The sequence below is a fragment of the Echiichthys vipera genome (assembly GCF_963691815.1).
Source record: "Echiichthys vipera genome assembly, chromosome: 17".
Classification (NCBI taxonomy): Eukaryota; Metazoa; Chordata; class Actinopteri; order Perciformes; family Trachinidae; genus Echiichthys; species Echiichthys vipera.
This window is the reverse complement of record NC_139842.1, coordinates 12,926,053-12,938,477: the sequence shown is the minus strand read 5'-3', so window position 1 is coordinate 12,938,477 and position 12,425 is coordinate 12,926,053. Positions and strand designations below refer to the sequence as shown.

The following is a 12,425-nucleotide window of genomic DNA, read 5'->3' as shown; positions in this document are numbered from 1 at the left end:
CCCAGTCTGGCACAGCCCCTGCCATCCACATGTCATTTGTGGGCACAAGCCTTTGAAAGGTCTCAAAGACATTCACATGTACGCCCACACATAACATTTTTGTGGGGGTCAAAAACACAATTTTCTATTTTCTCAGATAACACTCACATCATTGGCACTTTACGTGTTACATTTCATTTAATGTATGCAAGATTATGAGTACTGGGGGTTCACAGTCAACTGATATACACTAACAAATACAATAATTCACCCTATGAGCTCTTCCCATTTGCCAGACAGTAGGAAGAAACTGGAACACATGGAGAATGAGCCTGAAGTCATGGCGCCTCTGCTGCTTTCAGTGAAAGACAGGATTAAAATGAAGAGCCTCCATTGTTTCTTGAAATCACTTAAATCCACAGAACAGCAGGTCCACAGAGATGCAGAACACTGGTAAGTAAATTAAAAAAATGACTTGTTAGATTTTAATGAAAAGTAGTCTTTTTTCCACATGCAATTCTAGGTCACTGACTGAATCCAACTGGCAATTTACCGATTGCTGTTGATGCAACAGTAAATACTCGATTAACATTGGTCACCTGTTATTGTGTTCTACGGTCACTTCTTCTGCAAGCTGAGTGCCACCTGCTGGTACAGATAGTGTTGGAAATGCACCATCATTGACCTATAGGGTTAAGTTTTTCCATTACACAATATTCTAGGTATTATTTGAGTACAATTACACAACCAAAATCAAAATATAATGTAAACAAGGAAATAGCATTAAACTATTAGAAAAATAAACCCCACACTGTTAAAATTGAAATATTTATGAGAAGACAAATGGGAATTAGATATATGGTGATATTCAATATTTTTAGATAAATTGAAGGTTTGAGAATATTCTCTGATTTCTAAGGCTAAATAAACAATTTAAAAACAATCAGATTATCTGAAAACAAAATAAAATTAGGGGCCCCGATCTGACTTTTTCAGTAACAATAGCAGGTTTCACTGAAACATCGATTTCCTAATTTGGTATAAGAAAATATAACAAATAAATAGAGACTTATTTATTATTAAAATAATAAATCATACATAAGCACATCTTCAACATTAATATGAATTACAATTCAAGTATAAACCTTTTAAATGTAGCACAGAAATGGTCAAAACATAAACAGGAAGTAAAAATTCCTGTTAATAGTTTATAAACAGAAATTAATTGAATGGATTCGCCCCATTGTCACCAATAACCGATCCAGGTATCTGAGTCAGTATCGGCCCGATATCCGACATCAGTATCTGGTCGGTGCATCTCAAGACAATATTATAACTACAGCACTTCACAGCCAGAATCAACGGTAAAGATACAAATGATAAGCAACCACAATCATAAAACACTAATTCAGACACTGAATAAACAGCACACTTAAAAAAAAAACAGATTCTTCACAATAATCACCTTCTTGATTCAAGGACGAATATACACAGAATTAAAACTTTATTAGGTACACCTGCTCAGCCTATAGCAATCCAATATAATGGTCTTGCAATTCATTTTTATATTTGTGAACGTTATGTTCCAGTGTTATTGACAGTGACATAGGGGGATGATTCAACTGTTGTTGCATTGGATTGCGTTATACTACTAAGTCAGGTAATATTTTATTTTTCTTGTGTGTAAAGAGGAGGTGGACAGAGTATTTTGTAAACTGGTAGACTAACTCAGTATAATATGCTTTTTTGTCAGTCAGGCTCAGAGTCCAGGACTATGGCAGGGAAACGCTCCCCTCCTTCACTCAGCAAGGAGTACATGTCTCTGAGCACACTGAGGTCGGGACATCCGGGCCCAGGAACTATAGACAAAAGCTGAGGGGACAGAGTGTCCAACAGAGCCTGTCGCATAGAAGAAGAAACTGTCAGCACATTATTTCTCAGAAGGTATCGATTACTACTCAGAACAGAACACACTATCGATTAGCACAATTAGATATTTGATGAACTGTTATTTTGCCAGGTGCTTAAAGTGTGCAACCCTTACCTGCTCTAGGTGAATCTCCCGTTGCAGCAGTGCCACCCTCATCCTCAGCCTCTCCAGCTCTCTGAGTTCCGCCTCTGTCGTGTAGGTTACAGTCAGGGGCAGGGGTGCAATCATCCCATCTTCTCCCCACTCACCATTTGCCCCGGCGGGGCAAAGACAACCTCCCTCTGGCCTCCATCGATCCCATGCTTCCCACTCTGACGGAAAATACGGTTATTTTTAGAGTGTGAGCGTGAGCAACCGTACCCTAAAACGTTTTTCTGCTGTGCTGCCTCAGCTTTAAATAGCTAGGCCCTTGCCTAGCCACGTCAGGATAGACAGCTTTAAAACTCCACCGTCACAGGGAGGGGGATCTGTCGAGGCCAAGGAAAGTACTGATCTGGCACTGAGGTTTCACTGCGGCTCTGTTTTCATTTTCCATACGCCAAGATGGAGCTGCTGCATTAGCTCGTTAGCACGCCACATTCACCACAATCATTTTTCAAATGCTATTAAAATGCAATAAACGATTAATCCCTCTCTCGAAAATAAAACTCTGCAAAATAAAATACTTACTGGATGTGAGATCCTAGATTGGATACGTATGCTCACAACCCAAGATGGAGGTGTGTGGGCTAAGCAGGGAGCTAGAAATTACTGGAAACTTCTCTCTCGCGCTGGCTTTAGCAACACACTTGCGCTGCACTGGAGCTATAACTGCTAAACATAAACAAAACTCCCTCCCTGAAGGTGACACGGTCATTTGAGTGGTGTGAATGGAAAATCTCTGGGCATTCAGCTCCATTATAACAGCATCGTTCAAGCTAATGGAAATGATACCATGTTACATACAGTAGGCACTGAGTGAGTGATACCCTGACAGTCAGGCAGGATAATTCACACACAGGGTCATGATTTCTCAACCAATGTCCTCTTAATCATGCAAGTCTGTGCTGTGGAGTCATTTTAATGATGTATTTTCTTCTTTCAGGTTGACATGCAAAGCTTTTAAAGCTGCAGTTTGGACCTTTTATACAAAATGAGTCTTTGCTGAAATGGTAATTATTCCTGATAGTAGTACATTATACAGACGATATGTGACAAAATCATGAATTTCTGCCTCCTCGTAGTTCTCCTACTGGCAAGTACCAACTACAGGACTTTAGCTCTGATTTTCCAATGTAAGAATTGTTCAAAAAACGCAAGCAGAGCTGCTCGCTGGTGCCAGGCTAAATATCTGGAGCTGTCGGTGAATCCAAGAAAAAATGAGAGTGCAAGACAGGGGCTGAGGGGGAAACGAGGTCTGTAACAATAGGAACTGTATGTGAGTCGTAGACGGCCACTACTGCCGCATGCGTTTTCGCAGATTGTGTACTTCTGTCAGGATAAAGTTACAGCTTGGAAACGTGACAAGAAGTTAATTTTTTGAAAAAGTTACCTACTGTTTTATAATGGAACATGTGGCTTGAAAGGGAAGATTATGTTGTGGTGAAACAAGATCATTTTCCTACCTTGTTTCACTTGGTGTGCAAAGTTCTGGAGCTGTGCTGCTGTCATCGGGAACCTTTCAAATGTCAGACAGGAATCATACTTATTTGCCTTACCACCTGTATAATAATACACACACACACACAAAAAAAATCATCAGCAACATTATTACATGAGATGGTAGAGCTTTGCTGTGTGGATTAGGAGACATTACTTTTAAAGGAAGTCTTAATTTCAGAATTAAAAATGCTCCAGGTAGCTCTTCCTTTCTTCTTCTTTCCCGGCCCCAACTCACAGCTGCGCAGCTATAATTAGTCTCATGTTTGTAGTCTGTGCTCTTGTTAAATATCTCCACTGCTCATTACATGGTCCTGGGCATGATTGGCAGAGCCTTTTTACTGATATAGCAATCTAAATAGCACTAAGAAAGTCACATGCTGCCAACTCCCTGTGCAGTTTCTTCCAAAATTATCATTTGCTCACCCACATTCTTGCGTCATCAATTGCCTTCATTTCTCCGCTCCTAATTTTGTATGTTTGCATGTGTCATGTGATGAGGCTTTTACCCAGCTCTGTGGCTGCTTCTGGCATCTTTATCTTGCCGTGTTGGGTGAGATCATGACCTTGGTGGGTCAGTCTGTCAACCAGAGCCCTGGTCTGATCTGGACAACCACATGGCCAGTCCTTAGGGAACTAGAGGGGTCAGAAAGACGGGGTCAAGGACACAGGGACTTGTGCATAAATATACTCTGCTAACTTCTTATAGCCGGGCAGTGGAAATCAGTGGAAATCTAACCAACTGTGACACAAGAGTATATTTCCAAACTCAACATTATACAATATAATAGGGAAAACATATGAGGCTTCCCAGTCCATTGTGACAGGCTTCACTAGAAAAAGCTTACCATAGCTCTCATTCTCTCCGTGAAGTGACTCTTCCCAGGCACAGGTTTCCTTTGTAGGGCAACGACTTTTTCCCATAACCTAAAGATAATGTGGAGAGGGAAACTTAGTGCCCAAACAAAAACTGTGGAATCAGTTGTAAAACGTTTACTATATTGATAGGCAGATTTTGGCTACCTTTTTTGCTTGCCCCTTAGAGATTTCCATTTTACGGTCTGATCTGAAGCTTTCCTGCCATGAAGCAAAGGCAAACAGAATGATTATAATAGCACAGCAAAACTAATGTTCACCCCCTTCCGACTGTAAATGACTAAGTGTGTTTTTTCATAGTCCATTCATTCATTCATTCATCTTCAACCGCTTATCCCGGGGTCGGGGTCGCGGGGGTGCTGGAGCCGATCCCAGCTGACATCGGGCGTAAGGCGGGGTACACCCTGGACAGGACGCCAGTCTATCACAGGGCACATAGAGACGTACAGAGACAGACAACCATTCACACCTACGGGCAATTTTAGACTCATCAATTAACCTAAGACATGCATGTCTTTGGACTGTGGGAGGAAACCGGAGTACCCGGAGAAAACCCACGCAGACACGGGGAGAACATGCAGTTGTGTAAAAACGTACCCATCTTGTCGGAGTAAACTGTGAGCTCCAGACTCCTCTGTATGTGAAACTGTGTTACTTATAGAAGTGGAGATAGCCGCAGCTTTGCCCAGGTCATTTCCACTCAACACGTGGCTCCTAATAGTCTTGTTTTTAGAATGGAGGGTTGAGGTGTGTAACTGACCCCAATTCAGAGAGCCGGACGCTGAGACAGCCTGCTGTGATTTCCTAGCCGCCTGGTGATGTGAAATCCCAGCTGAAGAGACAGGACAGTTCTGGATTATGTTTCTATTAATTGTGGTTTTGCACTGTTCAGAATGGTAGCTAGCTGAAGATTTTGAGCCCAGTGTGGCGGACGCTGACGTACCAGGCCTTTTGTGGTCTTTTCTGTCAAAAATGTCTGATTTAGAAGTTGATCTGCTGGTCGTCTGATTTCCTTTAGCAGCTGCCTGCTCTTTGGATGCGACAGCTGTGGTGCCGGGTTCCTTTCGAGGTTCAGAGTGTTTGCTTGAGGCGTTTTTCGGAGATGCTGTGCCCGTGCGAACCCGAAGGGCTTTCTCCAGAGCTTGCTCGAGCAATTCCATATCTTCTTTCTCCCCTGGTGAGGTAACTGTGTCTGTGAACAGCATGCAAACGTGTGGTTACTGGGTAGTTATTTAACTATTTAACCTGAAAGTATCTGATTATTTAAACCAGGCACAGTCATAACATTCACACATGACTGCTCTCATCTCTCTCACCTCTAGCTACATTAAGCTGACTTTCTAAAATAAACTAATTATTTAACCTTTTTTTTGATGCAAATTTTCCTTTAAAGTCAACTCAGTTCATTTTTTCTATTGACGAATGAGCATTGAACCTGACAAACAAACAATTCTTTTTTTTTTTAAATACCTGTAGCAGCAGCATCATCTCCACGCTCAGACTCATCAGAGCCTGTCTTTGGTTGTGGTGTTCTGCGGGAAAAGACTTCATGTGACTACACACTCAAAATAACCAAGAACACAAGCAAGCAAACTTAGGCAACAATAATATCGACTAGAGCTTGATTTCCATTGTACTTAGAACAATTAAAATCTGTTAAGCAGCTGTTCAGCAGTGTGCATCATAAAAGTACAAGTAAACAGGTAAATTAAATAAGTAATATAAAGTAAATGCAAATAAGAATAAACATATAGAAATATACGCATTAATAATAATAACAAGTTGCTGCATATATGGTGTAGGCCTATGTGCATTACTGCAATATGATTGTAAATAATGATAAATATTATTTGTAAATTAGTTAAAAATGTGACTTTCGGTGTGAATAGGCAAATTCCAAGTTGAAGTTCTGTATGAAACTTGCCGTTTTGATACTTTTCTGTTAATAAAAATAAAAGATTTCTATCGTTACTACTAACTACTAACGATACATGCTGTTTTACACTGATCCCCAATGGAATTTTAAAGCCTATAGTGATTTGTGAAAGATAAAAATATGTGAAAATATGTCTGCAGATACATTTTTTTAAATGAACATAAACATATAATATAAGCAGTAATTATGCAGTTATTAAAGTTTATCTGCCATGATCAATTTACATATTGAGCTGGCCATTATAACGTTAAAAAATAAACGTTTTAGTGCTCCGAGGTGAATATATGTAATAATAATAATAATACCCCTGACATATATCTGGCTTTACATTAAGGCATATCCTTGTTATTGGCCATCATTTGCGTATGCATAATATGTCAACATTATCCTCATATTCCTAGTATTACTTTTACTACAGTATTTCTTGTTTATTTAGCATTAGATCTGTTCCCTGTACTGCTTCAAAGGTGAATGTGGGGCTTAGGGGTACTGGAAAAGGCACTGCTGGGATTCGAACCCAGGATCTCCTGTTTACTAGACAGGCGCTTTAACCATCTAAGCCACAGCGCCAGATAGTACCTCCACAGAACAGTTGTTCAATTTATACAAACTTTGGCAACAACTTATAATATAATTGGAATATTAGAGCAATTGGTTTTGACAGCGACCAGTCACATGTTCAAAATTATTTTCCATCTCTATAACTTCTGTGAGACACAAACTGCACATAAAAACAACTGCATCTATTATGTATTTTGCATACACATGCCAACGTACATACCAAGATTACACACAATATATAAATAATTTTCTTTCACATGATTGCTTGGTAGTGTCATCATGTCATGTAAATGAGTCTAATCGTGAGTACTGATGGTTAATGACTAAATATGTACAGTAACATTACTTACACGGTCTGTAATAGTTCTCTGTAGAGCTGAATACGGTCGTTAATCTCGGATTGTTCAGCTTGACATGACTTGATAGCCTGCTCCACCATGAACAGCAGGGACATGCTTCTGTCTGGATGTCGCACTGTGGTGACTTTAATGTTCTGCCCTTGACCACACGTAAGAAACTATTAACCAACTGTGTTTTTACTTCCCATCAAAAGCAATACGCGCTGGCTTTTTCGTGCTGACCCGCGAAATAGAAAACGTAGCGGATGCGGAAGTCACATCTCCGTGCTTGGTGAAAAAAAAAAGCAAACAAACAGTCAGAGGGTGAAGCGATGTGAAGATGACTAAAGTCAAATGAGTCTCCCCGTCACGACCCTCGTCTGACATAGCAGCAAACAATATGTATTGTTCAAACTAACGTTAATAAACACGAAGAACAACTTTGTAACTAAAAGCTTAATCTCGGGAAGTTTTCATTTCTCGCGAGAAGTGTCGTGGTTACCAGGGAGGCTGCCCCCTCATGTTACCCCATTAAGTCACTTTTCAAATCCCTTTCCCTGATAGATAATTGAATAAAACTTTTTTTTAAAGCAACAGACGTATAGAGTATAGCTTCATTGAGGTCATATCGGTTAATTTATTTTATCCTCTATTTATTCTTATTTTATAATGAATTTACCCCTTTTGTGGTGTGATTTACTGTGTATCATCTTACAATTTGTCAATTTGTGTTGTATATCTCTGGTGTAGATATACTTCATGTGATTTATTCTGCTTTCTGAGATTTTATTGTGTATTTGTATTTCTGACAATGATTGTGTTTTTTATAATAATAAAAACATATATGTTGCCCATGGATGTATGTTGTCATAGCAGCTCTGTACATCCATGATTTGCACCATGAGTTCTTGCTAAATGTGTATGGTGTGAATTTTAGGCTATATTAACTGCAATGTTGTTGTATTTTGGGAAATTCAGTATTACTGTTAACGCCAGAAAGAAGAGTGAGAAAGGGGGAATCATATCTGAAGATTCTGCTTACACCTTCAGGTCATTTTACCCATAAGTGTGTCATAAAATGTCAATTAGCCTATAGTGCAACTGAATGCTGAGTACAATTTGTCATTTTAATAAATTATTCATGACATTTTGTAATGGTGTGCCAAAAAAGTACATTTTCAAATAATTGATGTCCCTGTCAGTGACAGTACGTATATTTCAAACAGGATAACTCCAGGATACTTTGCTGTTGGTTTGTTGTTTTATGTTACATTGCAAGTTTTACAACCAAGCCTCAACACTGAGGAAAAAGAAGTAGCAGTTGTTGCGCACACCAGTTTATCTGCCATATAGGTCAGAGACGACACTCATCTGTGACTTAACCACAGAAGCATCAGTAAAGTAGGTTGACTTTGTTTTGTTTTCTAAACTAACAACAACCTGAGATCATGGGCTTCTGTGGGACCCACTCGTGTCAATTAGAACACTATGGGATTATTAGTTAAATAAATGGTCTATGTAGGCTACACAGTTGTTAACTCTCCTCATAGCGGAGTTCGCATTTCAAGCACAGGTGTATTCAATAACACTAACGAGGGCTGCATTACATTTAGCTACCAGACGTCATTAGTTACACCTGTGTCTTTTCTGCAAAGGTCTTAGTTTGTTTATTGAAGGCTACATTCTGTTGATACGATAGGAAGGAAAGAAGTATATAGCCTGATGCAATGTTACGATGTAAACAGTGTATAGCAGTTACAATGGCTACGATTGGTGCTAAACAAAACTTTCATGGCATGCCCCCCATTTATTATTATTCACCATTTTATCTGCCAGCAACAGTACTGGGGAAACTGGTAACAAAAGGAGCCAAGTTGCATCTTATTTTGTTGAAACTATATCATTTAAAGCATGAGGCATGAGGAGTGAGCTGTGTCATTTTTCTTATTGTCAGCAGTCTTTATATCTTGTATTCAACATGACATTCTACGTTCTAAATAAATCCTGCTACTGCCAGAGGGCTGTTTTTTTCACTCCCTTTATTGATCCAAAATAAATCGGATTCAAAGTCACAGTAAGTGACTTGTGCTTTTTCTTGTTGCAGCAAGAAAAGCACAGGTGGGACTGTGAACAGGTGATAACCTTAACGATGTTGCAGTCCAGCAACTGATGAGTAACTGATGTTACTAGTGACGCCTGTGTTTGACAAGCCAACTTCTCCCTCCACATTTTACCCTGTACCATGAGTAGCAAAACATATATTGTTATATTGGGTTTTTTTTGTGTGGCGTTTCATTTTTGTTTGTGTTTCTTCTATATTTGTTTTTTGGTAATGTTTCGATGTTTCCTTCATAATAGTCACATTTATTCTGCTTTACTGAGATTGCTATGCTGTGATTAAAGGCATCCGATCACAGTCGCTGTGTGAAGAGTGATGTCTGGTGAAATGGACCTCCTGCTGCAATTCCTATGAGGTGTGTTTGTGTGAGTGTTTTTGATGCAGCATTTGAAAGCCATCAAAGGCATCAGCATATCACACATGGGATCCTCAGCAGACCAGAGTGACAAACAAAACCAAGTGGCAGCAAACTCGAGTCAAAGAATCGTTCAGTGAAAGTGGTTGCCAAACGTTTTGTGAGTTTCTTATCTATAAATGGACAAATTAGCACCCGGGAGGATATGAAGTTTGCCAATCTATCCCACATCATCATTTTTAGACCAAAGTCCCCCTCCTCTCTTATTGAGCGGCATCAGTGGCACAGAATCACTTCCCAAAGCAATTTAATGTAATGGTAACAGCTTGCTGGCCCCGTTGGAGGGAAGTGAATCATCCTGTTAGCTCATCTTTCGCCCCACCAGCCTCCTGTGGCTCAGTAGCAGAGCAAAGGGGGGTGGGAAGCATCTGACACTGCAGCCGGCTGCCAGACTAATATCAGGCTCTGACAGTCATACACGTACACTTTCCCCCATATGCACGTACGCACAACCATGCTTACAACATACAAGCAGGCATTCAAAACCCTGCATACATTCATTAACCGATGGACAAATCTGCTCAACAAACAAACAACTACCTCGTAAATAATTCATGAACAGCCTGCGTGAATCACAAAAACACCTGAATAATTCTTATTAAACTGTGATTTGTATTGGCAGAATAACCAAACAGCACATCATAAACAAGAGAACATGAATAAAGCTTGTTCTGTTTGTCCCAAAGGGAAAGACCAACATGTTAAGGTTCAAGTGAAGAAAGACTCTGGGTGCCCCTGTGCTCAGGACAAAAACACGTTAATCTGGAAGCACTCATTGTAATTACACAGTACACTCTGTCAAGATCAGTATGTGCCCTGCTCCAGAAACGTGCTCAACCCTGTGGAAAGGAGGGAAGAGAAGAGAGATCGACCCGGGGTCACGTTATACTGACACTCCATTAAATAAGAACTAATGAGCCAATATAACAACAAGGTAATAAACACTGCCATTATGGACATAATTGCACGGGAACACTGATGCTGTTATACGTCAGATACAACTTTTGTTATTCGAGTGTGGCCCTAGAGAGCAACAGAGAGTGTTGCCAAGGGGAACAACCTTCTCTCAAGAATGATGGATTCATTTTTAAACATAAACATCACATGCACAATAAATGCAATCACAATAATGTAATATTACACAACACATTATATTCAGAATAAAGCATTATTACTACAACTACATTTGCCAAAAAAAAAGAAGATTTGATTGGGCTTTTTGATCTGAATTGAAGCTGTAAACCGCCAAATATTTGCTTGGTGTGAAATCTTGTGGTTATTCTCTTGTAGTCTGCTGATGTGGTCTTGGATCTTTGTCTTGGTGAGGATTTTAAAATTTCTATAAGGATTTCTCATATGATGCCAGATTTCCAGTAAAACAGCACGCTAATGCAATACTACCAGGAATTGATATTCATTACGATGTTGATTTTGCATGAGAAAAAGGTTTGAACAAAAACCCTTTGCCAACAGCTCATATGATGGATCAATATGTGGCTTGAAACAAGATGAAGCACTCGTGCATATGTTGCTATGGCTATGCTGCAATATGCTCAAGTATATATCACTGCCTGTGTTGTACGATGATTCTCTGTCTTATTTTTTGTAAAAAGAAAACATAACATCACGACAGTAACATCATTGAGGGCATTATTATGATATAATGACCACAATATAACAGACATCATATGTTATGGATCATGGGCAGGGGGTCTTTATACAGTACTTCATAATTTGCACATAATTTCCCATGACTGTCAAAGCAGACAGTAAAAGGCCTTTAATTACATTTTAAACAGTGAACGGAGGCAAACCACCAAGCACATTCCTTATTCCAGCAAATATATTATTTATTTTGTCCATCTTGCATTGCATAAATCATTTGTCAGTCTTGGTCGGAAAGTCAGCCTTTCCATCTCATGAATCTCTGATGATTTAGACTCAGTTATCTACTGTAGGCGGAGCGGCCTGGAACCATTTATGAGTGATTCATCTTTTTCTTTTTGCTGCTATATTGTAAATATTTTCAGGAGGTACCTGTCATTCCTTTTAGCAGATGCCGCAAATAAAGTGGTGGCATGCATGTGAATGAGATCTAAGACCCCAGAACCTTTCCCTTTCCCCTTACCTTTTAAAATGTTCTGTAAAAACACTTACAAAGATGGATTTTATTACTAATTCTTAAAAACTTAGATAGTTGATCATTATCTTAGCAAATTTCTATATACAGAAAATGATTTGACTCAACAAACTACCCTCCTTTCAGATTCTAAATCATATTTGACCACTATTGAAAACTTTAAACTCAAAAATAATGAATAGGCGAAAACAATTAGATTATTTGGGCATTTCAAATATACTCCCTTTGTTTAGCAGGGCCCCATACGTTTTTCGTTTTTGTTATTCCTCACTCCTTTTTCTATGTTTTACCGTCTTTGTACCTTTTAAAGTATGTTATTGTTATTTCTACATTTGGTATTGTGTATAACTGTGGAACATGTCAGAAAATGAATGTTTAAATTGAAAATAAAATAAATAGCTGTTTGTCAGCACTTCCTGTGGAGAAGCGCGTGACGTGCCTGACAGACAGCGAGCAGCCGGGTGGGGGCGTAGTTGAACAGTTCCGTCCTTCA

The 12,425-nt window shown here is 39.3% G+C and overlaps 1 protein-coding gene across 2 annotated transcripts; it reads right to left on the bottom strand.

Annotated features, from left to right (window-relative positions):
* Window positions 1–1,664: 1,664 nt before the first annotated feature.
* On the bottom strand, window positions 1,665–7,374 carry tedc2 (tubulin epsilon and delta complex 2; the record flags this gene model as incomplete). Of its 2 annotated transcripts, XM_083930884.1 has the most annotated exons (10): window positions 1,665–1,878; window positions 2,024–2,220; window positions 3,514–3,609; window positions 4,057–4,183; window positions 4,396–4,474; window positions 4,571–4,624; window positions 5,021–5,255; window positions 5,367–5,615; window positions 5,894–5,955; window positions 7,271–7,374. In XM_083930884.1, 10 exons carry the CDS (start codon window positions 7,372–7,374, stop codon window positions 1,729–1,731), a joined length of 1,353 nt encoding a protein of 450 aa, XP_083787010.1. In that variant the 3' UTR covers window positions 1,665–1,728. The 2 variants fall into 2 exon arrangements, with proteins under 2 accessions (XP_083787010.1, XP_083787009.1); XM_083930883.1 differs by having other exon boundaries at window positions 5,021–5,615.
* Between the last annotated feature and the right edge of the window lie 5,051 nt (window positions 7,375–12,425).